This window comes from Drosophila tropicalis, unplaced genomic scaffold (assembly GCF_018151085.1).
Source record: "Drosophila tropicalis isolate 14030-0801.00 unplaced genomic scaffold, ASM1815108v1 contig_845, whole genome shotgun sequence".
NCBI classification, from domain to species: domain Eukaryota; kingdom Metazoa; phylum Arthropoda; class Insecta; order Diptera; family Drosophilidae; genus Drosophila; species Drosophila tropicalis.
Genome location: NW_027173338.1, coordinates 4,129,380 through 4,150,012, shown reverse-complemented (window position 1 = coordinate 4,150,012; position 20,633 = coordinate 4,129,380). Strand labels below are relative to the sequence as shown.

Below are 20,633 nucleotides of genomic sequence, written 5' to 3'. Positions count from 1 at the left end.
GAAAAATGCATAGCACACGCAAGACTGCACTGATTTTAGACTTTGGAGGAGTTTATTTTCTTTTGCATTTTTAATGCCCGAGTCTGGGTTTAATATTTCAGTTTCAATGTCGTTCGCCTATTGCGGGTCTTCATGCAATTCGTTTTCATTTTTGTTTTTCGCATTACGCTTTTCTTTCGTTGTTTTACATAATATGTGATTTATTATGGTAAATGATACACATAATGCACAATTCTCATAATTAATAATAGTTTGGAAAGTCAGTCAGGCAATTTCAAGTTTGTTGCTTAAGTCTTTTGTTCGATTTTTTTTTTTTCATTTAATCATTTTGTTTAGCAAAAATGACAGGAATCAATTACCGTTAAAAAAACACTAACTTCTGAATATATAATTGACTTGCAATTTGTTATATAATACACACATTAAGAATAAGCACTCTATATATGATATATATATATATATATATTTTTTTTTTTTTTTAACAATTTAGAGATAGAAAAAACTTTATTATAAAATAGAAAACTCGTATGTGGCCCCATCAAATTTTGGCAAATTTAACTTAACTTTTTGAATGAATTGAACAACTTGGCAGCGACTGATATTAGCTTCTTTGATATATGTATATTTTTTTTTTTAATCAATAAAAACTTTGAAAACTTAATAAATTTAAATCGCATCACTTTACAAAGAGAAGTTCATTAGCTTCTGAATATAAACGATTTTCTTTGTTAGATTAGATTTAGATAGATTTTTATTAGAATATTGTTGGTTTAGTGTTTTCGTTAGAATATCCGTTATACAATTAATATACTTTAATTTGCCAATTAGCACTTTTTGCTGTGGCTATCTAATTAAATTTTACTTTTCACTTTCAACACAACTTTAAAAATAAATTTAAAAAGTTTTTCACATAGCAATGAAAAAAATGCTCAAAACATTAATCGAGGCATCGAAAATTAATCACGAATAGTCAATGTTCTCAGCATGTTGAAAAAATATCATGGGAGGTAAAATTTCTATTAACTTGAAACGAAAAATTGGCAACTTTAATTAAACGGCAGAATCAAAGTAAACTTTCTTTTATAAGATTTTTCAGATTTAGACACGTTTCTTTTGATTTACAAACTTGAGAAGAAGAAACAATAAGTCTAAAAATTCGAGTAAGAAAGATATTTGTTTAAAACAAAATCTCAATAATTCTTTAAGCAAAAAATAAACCCAAAAGTTAAGCAAAGCAAAGTTTGTTAGTAAAAAAGATGATTAATAGTTATTCTCTATATAACCATCCAAAATTTGGTACAAGCTTAACTTTAGACCTAATACATATCGGCGAATTAGTGATTCAGATAGCTCAATAAGGTTTACTTAACGATTAGACTATAAATGTATAGGTTTAGTTGTTCAACTAAAGGGTATACAAGTTTCACTTATCAATTTTCTAACATTCTACCTGCTGGGCAGTTCACCTTATAAGATAAATGGCTTTCAAAATTCAGGCTATTGGCAGCGTTTTTTGTTGGCCTGATAAAATTTATAGCTGCGTCTCTTACCCACCCCGCTTCAAATAGCCTTTTTGACCATGCGGAAAATATTTTGTGGCAAGCTTTAAAAGGAAAGTAAAAGGTTGGTGACAAACAAAGTAAGGGAAATCTTTTGAGACTGAAAAAACTAAACCGAAAACAAACTCGGGCTCTTGCTAAACTTTATATATTTTGAAAATTTGTTTAATTTTACTCACCTGCTAAATAATTGGAATCCTATATACCGCCTTGGACATGATTCCCACCATAGTATATGACAGTTGAATGGATTCAAATCGAAATTGCCATTACGCCAAAAGAATTCCAAAAAAGTCTCTTCTGCAAATTTAACTTCAGGTGAGCAGAAGAAACACAAAAACAAAACATTTTAAATTTATTTCACACACAAATCACACACATAGCTTTATCTTTGAAAATCAGTTTCAACTTCACTTACAGCCATTTGCCAGTTGATATAGGGAAAGTAAACTGAATAATATTAAAAGGCTGGGCATTATTCGATCACGTTCTTGCAGTAGAAGAAAGCACTTGAGTTTCAATGGAAGTCACCAAATTGAATGAGTCAAGATGTGTGGCGACTGCCACACATCGTCAGTCAGCAGCGACTATTTGGCCTCAGACCCCAAAACTGAGCTTTTAACTTAAGAAAAGCTAAAAACACAAAATGTGTGTGGAAAACGTATGAGTTAAACTACCAAAATAAATGTGTCTCCTCCGCCAAAATTGGCTATGGGTTCGGTTTTGGTTCAGCTTGACATTGCAGGAGATAAGTTTGCATGTAACAGAAACCCCAATTTCCATATGGTTGAACTCCACGCCAACGGTCGTTGATACGCTCTGTACACTGAGAAATTTCAGGCACTGTTTTAACGGAACAGAAAGAAAATACATTTACAGGCATCTGACATAAGCGATAGTTGGAATTGACGCTATTTAAATAGTGTGGCTGCATGTTGCAACAAAAAATAGCCTAAATTTATCCTTAATGAAGAGAATAATTATAATGATAATAATAATAATAATAATTATAATAATAATGATTATAATCATTGCTAATTGCTATAAGACCTCCATGTTGCTATTCAATTTGAGGTTCGATAAGGTTTGAATCTTTAAAATTAAAATTTATCTGTTTGCATATATTATTGTTTGAATATACTTAAAATCTATCATTGTTTTAAACTTAAACAATGAGACTTTTAACTCAAACGATAAATTTCTTATCCCTTTTACATCTATCTCAAATATTAATACTTTTGTCGTAGTCATTGTATCTGCTGAAAGCCTTAGAATATAAAAAAAAGTTCCTTAGGGGTAGTTTAGTTTATGTTATTTGGCATAGTTTGAAAGTTTATAAAATTTGTTTGAAGTTACTTAACTTTTTATGCTATGGTCATAAGGTAATTAAAAATAACAATTGCAATTCAATTAAACAATGAATAGACAAGTTTTATTTATATTTCGCACTGTGTATTTATTGTCACCTGTTATGTGTTTGTTTATGGGTTTCACAATTGCCGAAAATAATTGTTTATAACGTTGAAACAGAAAATTGATTGCCACACATGGACACCTGCAGAAATATTTGGAAGACTCTCTCAAAACGCAATCTAAAAAACTAAAAGCATATGCAACTAAACAATTACAATAAATTGCCAAGGACCATCAACTGATAAAATGAAAAACTCCTAAATGTTAACTTAAGTTGCTTCAGATCTAATCAAGGCCTGCACATGTTTTCCACGTGATAAAAAAAAAGAAGGGAAAAAACTCAAGTCAAATTAATTAACACCTTGGACATAATGTGTCGTTAACCTTGAAAATGCCTTTTTTTTTTAACTACTAACTTAAGAAGTTATAAAAACAAAAACTTAATTTTCCCTTTTACCAAAACACGGTTACTATTAATTCTGATATATGGTAAAAAAAAAAAAAAAAGTTTTCATCTTTGCAATGAATTGTCAAGTAATGTGTGCCTGCCACACAATGGTAAACATGTAAAGTTGAATGAAAGTAATGAGCTCTGCTTGTTGGCCTATAACACCACAAAATGAGGCTAAAGTCAACTACGACTACATGCAGACTATGAGAAAGAGGGGAAAGACAAACTGCTCTAACAATAAGTGGAAATGCAAATGAAAATGAAAACGAATATGGAAAAATGAAAACTCCATCTCTGTGAATGTGCAGTCAGACAGAAGAAAGGCAAAAGAGAAAAAGTAAAAACCGAGAAGAGCAAAAACCAAAAATTATTGTAAAGGAGCCGCAATTGTTGTGGCAGATCTTTTTTTTTTTTTATTAATTTTCTTACCATACCCAGTACATTTAACAATAAGATCAAAAAGGTTGATATGGTTAAAATAAAGGAAGGGCTTGAAAGTGACTTTCTTTCAGTACAATAAATAAGCCTCAAGGTCTATGTGAGATATATTTTGGAACTTATTTGTTGTTAACAAAATTTTATGAATACTTTGTGTGGACTTTTTAGCTTCATAAAGGATTAAAGTCATTAAAAATATCGATCCTCTGTCTTTGGTCTAAAGTTAATATCAGAGGTAGTTTAAGGTGAATGAAACTTTTCTGTTTCAAAAACTCATCTCAATTTCAAAAGAATCTAAAGCTTATACATATATGACATGTCCTATGTAAAGAACTACAATTTGTCATAAAAAGTTATATTAATATGTATAAATTTCAATATAAACTGCATTTATTTCTTTGAGGTAATAGGTATATTATCCGTCGTCATGTGCTCTATAGAAATTGTATGGAATTTTCTTTGGTTATCTTGTTTTGTCATGCTTGCGAGACTTTAGCTAATCTCAGCTAGTTGCATTTTCCACTTCCACATGGCATTTTCATTATTGTTGTTTTTCATTTTTCACATTGCATAACATTGCATCCCCTCCAAATGATATTGAACTAGTTAAGTGTTAACTAATTTAGTCATTGTCTTTTTTTCTGATTACCACCAAGATAATTGAGTGTAAAGCAGCCCAAGACAGATCTTGATGCATAATTAAGATTTGGCATTCGTTGACTAACTAATTTTCACGTTTTTCCGAAATGAATCAAAATAGGGCCATTGACTTGGTTGGCTCAAAAGCAATTTACCCACCTTCTTTATATGAACTAATTGTGCTCAACACTTGTAAAAATTAATTGAGCGAAGCAGATTAAAAATAAAAAAGGAAAGAAACATTAATTTGATTTTAACAAAATTTTCCATTAAAATGGTGGAAATAATTATTAAGCCAAACTAACACTTAATGCAAAATAATTGCAGTTTTTCCCATTTAAATCTATTTATTTATATAAATGGGTCAACAAATTTTAATGGGCTTAAAAAAATTTAGCAAGAGTTTGAAATAGTCTAAAATTATGGCCTCAAGTGATAGGTGGAACAAGGATTACAATCTAGACCTTTTTGTCCTTTTCTGTAGCTTTAGTCCTACTTTTTTACTACTTCTCTCCAAGAAATTCTTTCATCATTTTGTTTACAATCACTGGGATCAAATAATTTATAATAAAAACTAATGTTTTACACATTATCTCAGTTATTTTCTTACAATGCGCTAGAATATTGTCTCTTTAAGATTGAAAGTGGCCCAAGAGCCACATCCATATTTTATAAAATCATTTATTTTAATCAATTTTGAATTCATTTGTAAAGTATATTTAGTATTATAATTTTAGTTGCTCAAAAAACTTTTAGCTTTTATAACCTGTTAAATGACAATCGATTTAAAACTCAAGAGGTTTAGATGGAAAATGCCTTAGTTTTTTAAGAACTCTAAGAATTAACAAGAAATTTTCAGTGCTATAGACTGCTAATGATATCACTCGGTAGAATTCCTTTTTCATATCTTTTTGGTAATATAAAAAAACTCGCTTTTAAGTTAAAAACTTATTTTAAGAATTTGTGATTTTGAATTAACCGCGTTTATGCCTAATGCAGACTGTCAATTGCTTAAAACTTCATAAAGTTTACGTTAGTTCGTTACGTTATTGCAGAGGTGGCGACATCTGTGGTAAAGCTTTCTATAATACATTAAAAGCTTTGCCTTTGATATGCCAGCAAAGCCATTTTGAATTCGAGATTACGATTCTTAATTTTGTATTCGTGAAACGATCAAAGGAATAGGTAGGAATAGGTTCAGTCAACTTGATCTTATAAATATCCTTATAATACTAAAATAATATTTAAAGTTACATTATGATTAAAAAATACCTTTAAATAAATTGAATGGTTAGTAAGTTGTATAAAATAATTATCTTAAATAGATTTACTTTTTTGTTTTCGTAATTTCTTACAAATATTTTCTAATGCTTAAGTTCTTAAAATTTTGTTCTAGACTCTGAGGAGAAAGCTTTGTCATTCTATTTTGGCTTCATTTAGTTCGAATTCTCAACTAGTTTTAACATTGAATCTGCCAATCTCTTGTGCTGCCTACGCTTCATAATATTATACCTATATACACATATGAGATTGATAGATCGTAAGTAGCTAAAAAAAGTCAAAATGTAATTTGAAACGTTTTTTATAAGATCTAAACTTTTGGTTATCGTATAGAGAATAGAAGTAAGGCCATATATTTATCTACCAAGGATACATTTTTTTCTTCTCACTAACTATTAATGGAATACAATTTTCCTTTCTGAGTAGGCTTTTTTTTTGTTAAAAGCCAATTTCAATTTAATTTTCAGACAATTGAACCTAAAAATGGGCAAAGGAAATGGAGAAAATGTCTCATTTCTTATTCAAGTTTCAATCAATTTTCAATTTGTTGACTTCAACGAGAAGAAAAAATAAAAAGAAAATAATCAAAGAAAATCATAGCTAAGCTCAGCTTAGCTACTTAGGCAAGTCCACAAAGGAAATATTCCCAACAGAGTGGTCGCACTCTCTCTTAATCAAAAAAAAAGAGGGAAAAACTTTAACTTTTACTAATTAATTGCGCACTTGAGAATTTTTGAGCAAACTCTAAAACTTGCCACGGCTGGGAAAACGAAAAATTCTTCTTTATATGAAAATGTGTTTGTGTGTGTGTGTGTGTGGGGTTGGAGTGTGTTTCTCTACTGTGTGTGGCACTGTGAAAACTTGATGAGTAAATAAACTAACAATTTTTCCTACTTAATTAACAAAATTGTTTTAATGCGCTTTCTTCACCCATACCTCAAATTTTTCCTTCTTTCTTCCCCTTCTGGCTTTCTCTCTCATTGCCTCTTTATTTGTCCTTCTCTTTACCTTGTCAACATGACAAAATGTCAGACAGCCTGACTAAACGACTGAGCAAACATTGAAGGGAGCAACAACTCAATAATTAAACTTGTTGGCATGGGGCATGGGTGAAGGCGAATGAATGTAAACTTCAGGAAGCAGAGGGCTAGGAAAATAAAGCTAACGAATGAAAGGAAAAATTTCAAAATATTCAAAGTTAAAAAAAGGTGCCTTGATCTATATCTATTCAAATGTCTAAAACTTAAAGATAAGTTACCATTTAAACAGGCGAATTAGGGTGAACAACAAATTTGAAGCTATATTTTGTTTTTAAATTTGAATGCAATTGGATTGCCATTGAATAAATTTTAAAATTTGAAAATTCTGATGTTCATATTAAAATAATATACAATCCATGGTCAACTTCTCTTCTAAAATCCAAATCACTTACAAGTGTTAAGTGCCAAATTTATTAAATTCTTTCCTTGGAGAATATGTTATTATAGGTTTTAGCAAACAAACACACAAACTTGTCGCACAACCCTCTGATTTGTGGCAAAGAAAATGTTGCAAATTCAATCAAAGTGAACTTCTTATCGCACTTATCGGAAATTCTTATCATTAAAAACACAGGTTTTTCGTTACTTTTTGGTAACGACATTGGCTGATAACCCAATTTATTGGTAAAAAGTTTTAAAACATGTTGCAATATATGTTTTTTATTTGAATAATAAACATTTTATTGGTTCTTTAGTTTCTTTGAAACACTTTTCTTTTTAAAAACTTTTCTAATTATGAAAGTAATGGAAATTTTAAATAACCATACTGAAATTGCAAATATAGTAAATAAAAGAATGTAAATATCCAAATTATTAGCTTGTAGGAAATCCATATGAACCACTGGACTTTGAAGATGAGCAGCTCCATGATATCTGAGCACGTAGTTCACCCAATAAAGTACGGTTTGTCGTGCTGTAAGAGGACGATCGCGATAGAGTTGAGAGAATTGCTTAATACTCTGCCCATATTTAGGATTATTGAGAACGTCCAAGAGATTCTCTCTAAACGTTTGCTCTTCCAGCTCGAGAAGTGGCAGACTCAAGCCAAATCCTGCTTTGGCCATGGCTAAAGCATTCTGTGGTTGATCAGCCATAACGGGAAGGGCCAACATCGGTTTGCCATGATACTGAGCCTCTGAAATGCCTCCCTTGCCGGCATGAGTGATGAAAACTTTGATATTCGGATGGGCCAGAACATCATCCTGGGGCAACCATTTCGAGTATAGTATATTGTCTGATTTTCCGGGAGTATTCTCAAGATTTTCCCATTTCCAAACTACACGCTCCTTTAATTGTGACAGAACTTTGAACATATCTTTGACGGTATTTGGTTTTATATAATCTCCCTTCAGATTGGAGCCCAGACTAAGTAAAATGGCTCCGTGTGTTGCATTTCCGATGAATTCTTTCAAGTTTTGCGGCAGCTCTGCTGGCTCTTCCTTAACTTGTATTCCACCAATTTCGACTATTCCCGGCAAATTGGCACGAATCGGTCCCTCACTCAAGCCATGTGAATTGCAGAAAATCAAAGAAATATTCTTACTCAAATCTTCATATTTTGGCATGGTTGGATCATCGCCATAGAGATTTCTGAGGAAGACAAAGTTTAATTTAAAATTATAAATATTGTTTTTTTTTTGTACTTACTTATAATGCTCTATATTCCTTGAATCTTGAATCCAATTAAAAATTCGAAAAGCTTTACTTAAGGCCATCGTCCTGAAACGCTCCTTAAGTCCTATGCCAGTAATTGAATTGTCCTTGGGATTTCCTATAATACCGCCCACACTGTCAGATGGCGGCATTGTGGCCGACAATATAACTGGAACTTTCAGTTTGTGAGCCAAACCCAATTGATATTCCGTTAGAAAATGGCCAACAATGGCTAGATCGAATTTATTATCCTTATTCTCATAAAGATCAATCACTCGCGGATCTTTTAGGGCTGTTGCTCCAACATCAAACACAATTCTCATTTGCCCCAGCTTATCGATTAGCATTCTGATCATATTAAAATTCTTTCCAGCCATATTAGCCATGGCCGCGTTCAGTTGGTTCTCTTGGTCTTGGTCAAGTGGCACTTGGATAATATTGAAGTCTTTGTGTTTCACTGGTGGCTTCAGCACGGTTATAATTGTCAAATTGTGTCCATTCTCGGCAAGAACTTTCGCCACCGACATATGAACAATCAAATGCGAGGGACTTGTACTGGTAAAAATACCGAGTATATTTGCACTCTGTGACCCTCCGATTAGCATTAGGCTAAGAGCCACTACCAGAATTTGAGCGATACCACCGCGATCCATTGTTAACTGCTTCTGTTTTCAATATGTTTACAGAACTGTTTTGTTTGGCCGACAACAATCTATATATATGGCCAAGATAGAGAGAGCTTTTTCTTATCTTAAGCATTTGGTACTCAACTGACGGAGTTTAGCAAACATTTTATTGTTTAAAGGTAAGACTCTTTGTTTATGGTGAAATTTATCAATCGAACATGATCGGAGTGGAACATGTTTGACACATTAAAATTATAAATAGAAAATGGAGCTACGGATATTCCCTTATTATCTAAGTTCAATGTTCATGGAAAAATCTGGAAAATTTCACCATTTATTAAGGAATTTACTTCACTCTAATTTGTGAGGAATAATATTGAAATTAATATAAATTTTTATTAAATTGATCCTTGAAATAAATTTGTTTATCCATGATTAATGAATTTTTCTCGAGTGCATAGACTTCGCTTTATTTCGTTAGCAATGCAAAATATATCGTAAGCTCACCTCTAATTGTTATCAATGTCTCTTAGTCCACTAAATTTCGCAAGAAATCGAAACAAACATAATCAAGTTACACATAAAAATGTTTTGTACTAAAAAAATATAAATAATAATAATAACTTGGCCAGAAAAAATGATCCTTTAAGACAATGGGAGAAACGAGGATCTAAATGAAAAGGGAAACACCCAAAAAGATGTTCTAACTCCTAAAAGTAAATTTTGAAAAAATTAACTTCATACATTCAAAATCAACTGATTAGATTACGACCTGTTTGAAATTTAAGTCGAACCTTGCATTTAATCCTGTTTGAGTTTAATCTTCAAAGGTAAATACTGAAACAGAATAGAGTACACACAGAATATAGAATAGAGTATATAATAATATGTTTAAGTGAACAGATCAAGTAGAATCTAGTTGAATGAATTTCAAAGAAGAAGTAAAAACAAACTCTTCCACGCAAATACAGGCGCTGGCCTTATTGAATTGTGTTTATAAAACTAATAAAAATGTTTTTTATAGGATTTGTAGGAAAAAATTGTTAAAGTTTTTCTTTGTCATTGATTAAGAATATTGAATATAAGTTATGGAATCCAAATTCTTTGAAATTCGACAAAAAACTGTTATCAAAATTGCTTTAATTCACTTCGTAAAAAAAAAAAACCAAAAATTTATGTTTTTTGTGTTAGCAGAAGCTCACAATTTGAGTTATTTTTTGGCTCTCAATTAAAACTCTTTCCCTTACGTCCTCTGGGACACACAATAGTCTATCATCTGCTGATTTATACAAGTTAATTAACACTTTCTATTCTCTGTCTATGGACATACATACATATATGAGGCCGGGAACTCCCCTTCAAGCCTATGTCAACATACACTTATTCTAACACTCACACACATAAAAAGGACAATTAAACCCTTTTTCGCAAAAACACAACAACAAACAAGGCAAAAAATATTTCTTTTGTCAAAGGGTTGTTGAAGGTCAAAAAAGTGGAGGACGAGACGATGGTAGATCAGCTCAAAGATTTATTGGATATTGTCGCATAAAGTCACTTGGATTTTCATCACATTTTATCGTTGTCTGGAGCTCAAAGATAAAATGCAATAAACCAAAGAGGCAGAGAGGGGAAAGCAATAGATTGAGTGTAAGATATACATATATTTAGTAGCATTTCTTAAGTAAATTATTGCACAGAATATCGACAGACAACAGGAAGCTCAAATGGGCGCAAAAATGTCATTAAAAGGCCGGGACAATCTACACAGACGGAGACGAGAATAGGGCCAGGACAATTGGCATTGAGTTGCCTGCCTGCCTGCCTGCTTGGCTGGCTGGCAAAAGTTGTTGTTTCCGTTTCCTTTTGCCAGAATCTTTTTTGCCCACTTCGTCTATCTCACTTCTGTTGCCATGTACAAGGACATCTTCACTGTTTGTTTTCTCTTCTCTGGTGTTTTTGGAAGCTCATTTGTGAAAGGTTTGCCGCTGTTGCAAATATTTGTTTAGCCCTTTTGAGATAGGAATCGAGTGGATGGGCGTTAGAGACAGATAAACAGAGATAGAGAGAGAGAGTGAGAAATAGAGGAGGAAAGGAAAATTGGGGTTGCATCTACCGACGATTATCAAAATGAGTGCACCCAAAGGTTGAAGGTTGTTGTTGCTCCAAAGGGAGTTAGCATTGACACTGGAGCCCGTTGGCTCCCTTTTGTTTTATTATCATTTGCTGGTTTGAGTATTTGCTTTGACAATGCCAAAGATGAAAGTCATATCATTCGATGGAAAATTTCAACAATTTTTAGGACATTTTACAAATTTTAGTCACCTTTTTGTGTGTGAAAAGATCGAGTTCGGAAAGTAATACTTTAAAAAGTGTTTCGTATGATTTAGATCCTTAATCGAAACTAAAATAATCGAAACCAAATGATAAGATCCATATTCTTCAGAAATTTTAAACCAGCAAACACTTTTACTCTAAACATAAAGTTACCCATAAAGATACTAGAATAAACAGAAAAAGCATTTATCAGATCAAATAAATTAAATTTCAGATCAAATTTTTTAAGTTGAAAATTCTCATTGAAAACTATCTACGACATTTATGCCTTCAAAACTCATAAAGAAAGCAAAAAAAACAAAATGTTCCAACAATTTGTATATAGTTTCTTATCGCTGGGTTTGTTCCTAAGCAGTTCAATCACTTGCGATGAAATGGTACCTAATTCGGTGAAGATTCCCATCTCGAATGTATTGCAGATAACCAAGGACAATATTAATGCGACTGTAGATTCCAATGAAGTGGACCTGCTCAATTTCTATGCGGATTGGTGTCAATTTAGTGTAATGCTGACACCGATTTTCGAACAGGCTGCCAGTCAATTGGCCAAAGAAATGAATGGTGTGAAGGGTAGAATTCTATTGGGACGCGTGGATTGTGTTAAGGAAAACGAACTTGCTGATCTTTATGAGATACGTAAATTTCCCACACTACGTCTCTTTTATCGTGGTCAAGACCTGAGGCAAGAGTATCGTGGCAAGAGATCCAGTGAGGCCATTATGAACTATGTCAAGTCTCAATTACGTTCGGCCATAACGGAAATATATCATCCAGATGAATTGACCAAACTGGATAGAAAGCGGCGTGCCATTATAGGTTACTTTAAGAGTCGTGAGCAACCGGCCTATAAGATATTTGAAAAGATGGCAGTGCGTTTAATGAGCTACTGTGACTTTTATATGCGTTTGGGAAGTGACATTGAGAATCCCATGCTTCCTCGCTCATTGCCCGCTCTGGTGTTTCGTCCCGATTTAGAACGTACCCATGGTCAGGATGAGATCTATGAGGTTAACGCATCAATTCCACATCTCGTTGAGACTTGGGCTTATGAGAAATGTTTACCTCTAGTGCGTGAAGTTGACTTTAATAATGTTGAAGAGCTGATCGAGCAGAATCTACCTCTTCTACTGTTGATGCATTCACCCAACGATTTGTCATCGATTAAAGACTTCAAGGCCATTGTGGAAATGCAATTATCTGAATTTCGTGGACGTTTCAATTTCATAACCGTTGATGGCCTTAAATTTGAACATTCTGTTCAACACATGGGCAAATCGACAAAAGATTTACCTATTATAGCAATCGATTCATTGCAGTTTATGTATCCATTTTCCGATTTCAAGGATATGTATATCCCAGGAAAGTTGAAAAATTTCCTGCAAGAATTCGCCTCTAGCCATTTGAAAATGGACGATATCAAGATAGTTAATCAAGCCACTGGGAAATCAACAACATTGCCCCCTCCTTTATCTACCTTTAAGAATTTGGGCCCCTCAAAACATCGGTATACGTTACGCCATCATGAAGAGCTCTAAACCGTGAGCGACATGAGCCAGAGAAGTATTTTCACTATGCTGTTAATAAACTACATTTTTGTTGGCAACTTAATCTAATTTTCCTTTTTGTTTTCTTTTACACTTTTTACGTTAACTTTTACACTAAGCAGCACAGAATTACAAATTTTAAACAGTGAATGACTACGGAAACGAGAAATTCGGATTTCGAATAAATTGTTCAGATCAGTTTGCTTTAGTTGAAACTGGAAAATGAGCTAGTCTAGAGGTATTTTTGTCTTCAGTTTACCAAAATTAACATTAAGGAAAAACAGATTATGTTTACTACTCAATGAAACGGTTTAAGGAGGACTCTGTAGGACACTACACAAGCCACTGTTTTTTTTAGAGAGAGTAAGCGAGAATATATGTATGTATGAAAGTATATGGAGAAAAAAAAAGGAAAAACTACAGTTTCCTTGGGCAAAAAAGGGAACAAATTGCCAGCAACTAAACATAACGGTTAAGCAGACACCTGCTCAAGGCTCAGGAAGAGTCCGGGGGAAGGGAGCAACACCACTCAAGAAAATCACTTGAGCTGATGCGGTCGGCTTGCCTCTAACCACTACCTCACTTGCCACGTCTCCTCTGCTCTGTGTGGTCTCCTTCGTTTTTCACCATCTCAACATAATTTGCTGTGGTTTTGCATTTACTTTGCATCTGAAGGATGCTTGAGGGTTTGCATTAGCTGCTGCTGCTGCTTGGTCCTTGGCCCATGTTCGTTTTGTAGGTTCTCTTCTTGACTTCTAGGCAAAGGCAGAGAGGCAGCACCTCGAAGTCTTCTTATTCTTCTTCTACTTGGCATCGTGTCTTGTGCAGCTTCTTGCACTTCCGTTTCCGGCTAGAAGCGTTTCAGTTTGTTGGTTTTCAGTTTAGTTTTAGTCCTTGGAGCACTGGGCTAAGATGTTGCCTTGTTTCCTTGTAGCTTGTTTCGTTTTATTCCATTTATCCTTACGTCGTTTTTATTTCGTTTTCTGTTTTTGGCTTAAACATATGCGCATATCTAATTTTACAATTGTTTTTGTTTATTTTTTTACTTTTGGGTTTTACTACAGAGATTTGCATGCATACACGACGAGTGAGTAAGGCAAAGTGCAACGCAAAGTTTCTTTCAGTGTAAACAGCTCAAGTTTTGTGCCTTTTCTCCGTTCTTGTTTGTTTAACAAATTTGAGCTCATTTACACCGAAAAAGGCATCAAAACATGAGAGGAATTTGTTCTTCAAAAACAAACTATTTTTACTCTTAGTGTTTTTCACATACCCTGTGGATACAGAATGTCTCTTGGATAGGTAGGAATACTATCATCCTTACCTATGAGACTTAAAACTAGAATTGGAACAAGTGGCCTGCTCCTGACTGATAGCAAAACCATATTACTTTTGTACTTAGGTTCTAATCGATGACGATAATATGATTGAGGTTCTATGGCGAAGACACTCTTGAGGATTAGAATTGGTAGTTGCAAGATGTAAATAAGACTTAAAAACTTTTACCCCACTTGCACCCCTTTTGAGAACTTTGACCCACTGAGTGTAGGGGTCACAGTATGGCCTCTAAGGTGTCCCCCTTATCGGAGTAGATTTTCCCTTAAGAGGTAATTAAGATGTAATCTAATTTATTTAATATTTTAAATGTCATTTCGATACATGGTATTCCCAAGTCGATGCAATGAAATAAAAGTGAGAATATTTTTATTTTTTTTGTAATTTAATTAGCTTCAAAAACTTTTAGTACTTCCTTCACCCCTTCCTTCGTCAACACCGTCAACTCAGTTTAATTAAAGTCATTAAAATTCTTTGCATTTTCACATGTGTGTGTGGGTGTGAGTGTAGTTGCAGGAGTAGCAGAATGCTTTTCCCTCTGGGCTCTGCATTTTGATTGATTGTCCCTAACTAAAGTTTATTATCGTTGTTGTTCGTAGGCACGCTAATCCTTCGGGGTTCCCGATTAGGCCCACGCGAGTCTCCATATATTGAGAATTTGCAGGTGTTGGTTAGCCTTTTTATTTTAATTAAGAAAAAAATTCAATCTTTTTTTATTACCAGCGATAAACTATTTCTTCCTTTAAAAACATTTGTTATACATTTTTTTGTTGCCCATAATTTCAACGGTCACGTTAATTGCCATTAAATCTGTCTTGGCTTTTGGTTTGTCGGCACAAAAATATCTTTTACAGCCCTCATAATTTGTTCCGGAAAATGTTTTTGTGCTTTATTTATTTGTTTGTTACTTTTTATTGAACATGAGTGGTTATAAAAAAATCAGCTTACATAATATTTGAACACTGAGTCAGATTTCAAAATTACTTTTTCGATACCAACCCGTTGACTATCAAAGGAATCTACAACTTTTCAATAAGAAGATCAAAATCAATTTCGAGACTTACATACATCAGTCTTTTTGCTTTCCCCTTTTCTAACATCTTATCATGCGTTCACTTTCCATAAAACATTTCTAATAGCCAATAAATTCAGATATCCGGTAAATCGTAATAATGCATTTTCCATTCGCCTTTAGCCCATTAAAAGTCAATAGCGAGGAAAACGCTGAAAACGGAAAAGCGAGCTTGTCAAACCATTCGCATAATTCTTTACGGACATATTCCAACGAGATGCCCCTTCTTTTTGCCAGAATCCTTCCCTCTTGCGCATAATTCTCGCGGTTTCTGACTTGCATTTTTCTTTCTGGCTGATGATGAATGCATTGCGAGTGCAAAGTTTGCTGCGATTTGTTACGCATTGTGAAAATTTCAAGGAAAATTTATGCGAATTTGTAATGCCAATAAGCTGAAAGAGAATGGTCCATTGCAAAAGAACAGTTTGCAATTTATTGTTTGTGGCTTGGAATTCGTAATCGAAGGGATAAACTCATAATAAGTTTTATATTGGCAAAAATCTGGTTTATATGCTAATTCATAAACAATATCTTTTCCGAAGTAACTGTGAATCAAATGGAACAGAAGAATAAACAAATAATCACTATTGTCTTGGGTTCGAATTTGGAATTACACCTCATGAAATTCATATCAAAAAATGTAAACGAACACAATTTAGATAAAATTGAAATCACTTGGCTTGAACAAAATAGCTTTTCAATATCGTAACTCCCTTTGTTTCAGTTCTCCACAGTCAATTGCGTTTCGACAAACATATCCTTCTTTAAGCACAAATAATCCTCAGTTGTTACAGGTCTCGTTTCACACACGAATGCAAAACTATATAGATCACATTCTATATTATGATATCCAAAAATATCATCTATTTTTGCATATCCCACACAATTCAATCCTTTGACATCTTTTGGTTCATCGGGACACCAATTTGCATAGTCCAATGCTTGGCCATTATAATGCAGAACAAATGTCGTTTGATTTGTCGTTCCCAAAGATGTGATGCCGGTCCATAAAGAATCCAAATAGCCTTGATTAAATGGTATACCCAATACTTGCAGATTTCCAGTTAATAAGTTTTGATCTTTCAGACTATCGAAGGCAAACAAAACGGCATTTAAGCCCCTGCACATGCGTTCGGCATTGAACCAATTTAACTGAAAAAGAGAAGTAATTTTTGTCTAAGGTCTTGTAAGGTTAACCCCATAGCCATACCTTGTTACGTGAGACGTAATAACACTTGTCATCGAGTCTTGAAAATCCCGTGGGACAACCATTTTTAGCCAAACCAAAACTGTCAATGGCACATAATATTGAAATAAATAAAACTTTTCTATGGTCCATGATTTCCAGAGTTTTCGCCAATTGAAACTGAAGAAAGCTGGACAAGGTGTGTACCATTTTATACCCAAAAAATATTATCTTATCTACGGTAATGATATTTTGAGAAACGTGGGTGGAAAATCATAAAGTTAGTTGCTTACCCGATAAGCTTTGCTAAACAACAAAAACCCAAAATTATATTATTATATGCCATATAAGCAGGTGAAGAACATTGAATGACTTTTACGAGCAAAACAAGAAAAAAAATATTTCAACTACTTCCCATTCATGAAACATCCGTTGAGGAAATCGAGTCAGTCTGCTCTACATCAATAAAGAATAGGCCAATTAAAATACTTGAAATTTTAAACAGCAAATCATATCAAAGTTAAAGTCGGTTGACTGAATGAAACTCACGACACAAATTACGATGGCGATAAGTATGATGATAATGTGATGTTGGTCAGGTCAGGGATTATGGCTTCAATTTAATTGGATTTTTCAAATGGAGATTAACAAGCATTCACAGTAATCTAGGATTTTGTATTTATAAATATTGATGGATTCTGATTTTCTGTGGTTTTCTTGAAAAATGATTCAATTATACTTCAACATCAAAGTCTCTGAACTAGTTCCTTTGATCCTTACTCCCTTTTTCAAATTTATTTACAGTCATATTTAATGACAGTTTTATATTTTAATTGAACGTCCTTTCAATTATTCTAGTTCCAAAAGCTATAGCAAATCCTCTGGATGGTAAGAGACTATCTTTAATTTTGTCACCAACATTTCTTATGGAAAACCATAATGCAAGCTATAAAGTCCGGATAAAATATTAGTCCATATTCCTTTCCACCTACTCTTTCTTCTCTCTTATCAATTACATTTTCTGTGTCGATTTTTTTTTGTTCCCTTTGGGCTTTAAGCTTAGCATTTATGTGTGTGTGTGTGTGAGTATGAGTGTCCCTGTAGTTGACTCATAACTCTTCAGTATGTCGATGTCATTTCTAAAACACAAGACCAAAAGAATAGGGAAAAAACGTAGAGAGCAAATCTGTGGGTGGCGCCCATTGGTGGCTCCTCTTAACATGGCCTGGCTGTTGAATGATAACAACAAGCCAAGAGCTAAAAACCGAACGAATGAATGAGTAGAAAAGACCAGAAACGAGGAGACAAGAGATGAAGTAGAGCTGTGGCAATTAATCTTTACAATGGCCACGAGTACATGGTGATATGCAGTTCATAAATTCCAAGTCACGCTACACCAGGCAAATATACACATACATTCATGTGCAGTGAAAAAGACAAAGAGAGGGGGAGCGAGAGAGAGGGAAAGAGATGCTGATTGGGGGTGATGAAAAAGTTTACTAACTAACTAACTAACTAACTACTTGACTTGATTTCAAGTCATAACTTTAAAATTAGGTTAAAGCAACTACACAAAATGAAATTTTAATTAATTCCCACATGAAATGTAATTCAACTTTGTTGCCAACAAATAAATTTGAGTAATGAGAGATCATTTTGTTCATTAAAGTTGCTTAAAGTTTGTATGTTAATATTAAAAAAATTAAGCCTAATTCACCTTCAACGATTCCTAAATTAATTAATTTTTTTAAAATATAGGAACAAAAACTTTATTGGCATTTATTTCCTTCCGAAGTTTTATGATTGCCTTTAAAGTAGATCAAAGAACCCGAGTTCCATTTTGCACCTATTAATAAATGATTTGAAATTTCCTGCTATCTTTGTTTATTGAATGGTTTAGATGGTTGATCCATAATATTGCCCTTACTGTATCTCTTAAGAAGTGTGGTATAAAAAAACCGTTTAGCTAAAGTTTTTGATTCCTAGATTCCTTATTTCTAGATTCATAACTTCTATATACATTCTAAATGTTATAACTTATAAGTATAAATGAAACATATTTTAGGCCTTTTATGTTTTTATTTTTATTTCACATCAAAAATTCAGTTTCAATCGAAATCAACGATGTATGTATATCTAAGCCAATCAACACTACTAAGTTTTAATCAAACCATTTAAATTCACTTCATGAATCGGGGTTCAGCTGCCACTTGGCCAAAGCAACAACCAATTATAGAAAGGCTCATATCAAAAGGGATAAAATACAAAAATATAACCACATTTAACACCTAGGGCAGCAAAAAAAAAAGATGGTAGATGGCCGGGGCCAAATGATGACCCAGTCCCTACATCAATTCAACCGCAAAAGTTCAAATATCTTAACCCCAAAATAAGGTTTATGTCGAGTTGCTTAGGTTGGCCGAGAGGAGAACATGAGGGAAAATTTGTTGTTTTCATCGGGGCATAAAAACAAGACAAATGAGCTAATTTTGCTATAAAATTTATATGCATTTTTATACAGAGACATAAGCGCAAACAAACGAGGCAAACGAGTATCTGTTGGCTGGTCTTTGGATTTAAATTGGCTTGAGTTGGATTCTAGAGTCGGGGTTTTTAGCCATTTACCATAAATCTATTGACGCATTATTACTCATACGCACTGTGGACTTGCTGTTTTGCTTCCCCTCTATAATATATCAAGGCATTAAAGATGGCAGCATATTTCCTCCTTCTGTGCTTATATTTTGTGTGCCTTTTCAATCGTGTAAATAAGCATTTATCAAAGACAGCGACAAGCAGATAAGAGAAAAGCAATGCAAAGTTTAAGACCAAGGCTGAAGTTTAAACATTTTTATAACCACTGGTCGAGGGGTATCCCAGAAAAGGTAAAAAAATATATTTTATATTTTCAAAAACGCCTTTTTCTTTGCATTGACGTTTAAATATATAAAACAGAAAATGTTTGTCAGATAACAATTGTTTATTTCAAATTATCTTTCTAGATTTTTAAAAAGGATATACTTATGAACTTGATAGGTTCAAGGCCCGTTTGAAAAGTTGCCTCTACTTCTTTGGAGTGGAACGCTTATACACGATAAGACGATTAAAACAAGCCTCGCTTATACGTGGAGGTTGTTTAAATGAAGCGCTCATACGAGAGGCATGCAGACAAGATAGGGGCCCATCCTTTGGTGTTTTTCCATGTGATTTACCATTTATCAAGGAATATTGCTTCAACAGAGCAGGGCCATTCAAATTTTGTGAATTCGTTTTTTGACATCGTCTAGTCGTTTGCTGAACTACACCGCCAATAATTGAGCATGAAGCCATTCCACGACTACGATAAGAAGCAAATATGCCAGGTTCTGTGAAATTTTCAGGAAGAATTTCATCAACAGGTTTCAGATTTTTTATCTTTTTTAGTTATTTCTCGTGTATTGGTAGTGGGTGGAGAAAACGGAGGCCTTAGAGTTATTGGTTTTACCTGCAGATATGGAAAATAAGCACATATATATTTGAGATACTTACATATACATATGATTTATAAATATTATTTACCCATGTCAACAGCTTGTTAGCCCTTTTATTTCGTTTTACTTCAACCCCAACAGTGGCGATCTGCTTAACCCATTGACGTAATCCTCCTTTGGCCATAGCTTGCAAAACCTAATTCAATGGTAAAAAACTACAAATTTCGTTACACTTTTTATACATCAAAAAAATAAAACAATTTCAGTCTGTGAGATATTTCAAATATAAGCAAAATAATGAAACTGAAATATGTTTGAACATTTAAGTCAACAACTAAACTAATAGAATTATGGCCAACTTTGTTTTTGAATTATTCATTTCTCTCTTCCCCATGTGATAAAGGTGACCCCGATGACATGAACTGAAGACATTCCTTCAAAGTCAGAATGCCAGTCTTTAAGTTTAAAAATAATATTTTTACCATTTACTCACACTTTGATTGCCTATGGAATTTCAGAAATTTTTGCCGAATTAGAACTTTGTACATTTTCGTTAGCAATTAAAAAAAATGAGAAAACCAGAACATAATAA

The 20,633-nt window shown here is 33.4% G+C and overlaps 1 protein-coding gene, 1 long non-coding RNA gene and 1 pseudogene across 2 annotated transcripts; 1 reads left to right on the top strand and 2 right to left on the bottom strand.

Moving 5' to 3' along the window:
* Nucleotides 1-7,501: 7,501 nt before the first annotated feature.
* On the bottom strand, nt 7,502-9,127 carry LOC137580717 (UDP-glycosyltransferase UGT5-like). The gene is made up of 2 exons (XM_068294831.1): nt 8,469-9,127; nt 7,502-8,411 (listed from the first exon to the last, which is right to left on the bottom strand). The coding sequence occupies exons 1-2, from the start codon at nt 9,125-9,127 to the stop codon at nt 7,502-7,504; spliced, it is 1,569 nt and encodes a 522-aa protein (XP_068150932.1).
* Nucleotides 9,128-11,627: 2,500 nt separating this feature from the next.
* On the top strand, nt 11,628-13,050 carry LOC137581301 (endoplasmic reticulum resident protein 44 pseudogene; annotated as a pseudogene).
* A 6,482-nt stretch (nt 13,051-19,532) lies between these two features.
* LOC137581323 (uncharacterized) lies at nt 19,533-20,347 on the bottom strand. Its single transcript, XR_011033115.1, has 2 exons — nt 20,130-20,347; nt 19,533-20,055 (listed from the first exon to the last, which is right to left on the bottom strand). It is a non-coding gene; the product is annotated as an uncharacterized lncRNA (long non-coding RNA).
* Between the last annotated feature and the right edge of the window lie 286 nt (nt 20,348-20,633).

Coding starts and splice junctions, on each gene's coding strand:
- LOC137580717 (XM_068294831.1), bottom strand. CDS start 9,127: ATGGATCGCGGTGGTATCGCTCAAATTCTGGTAGTGGCTCTTAGCCTA. Junction 8,412..8,468: donor AGGAATATAGAGCATTATAA/GTAAGTACAAAA, acceptor TGTCTTCCTCAG/AAATCTCTATGGCGATGATC.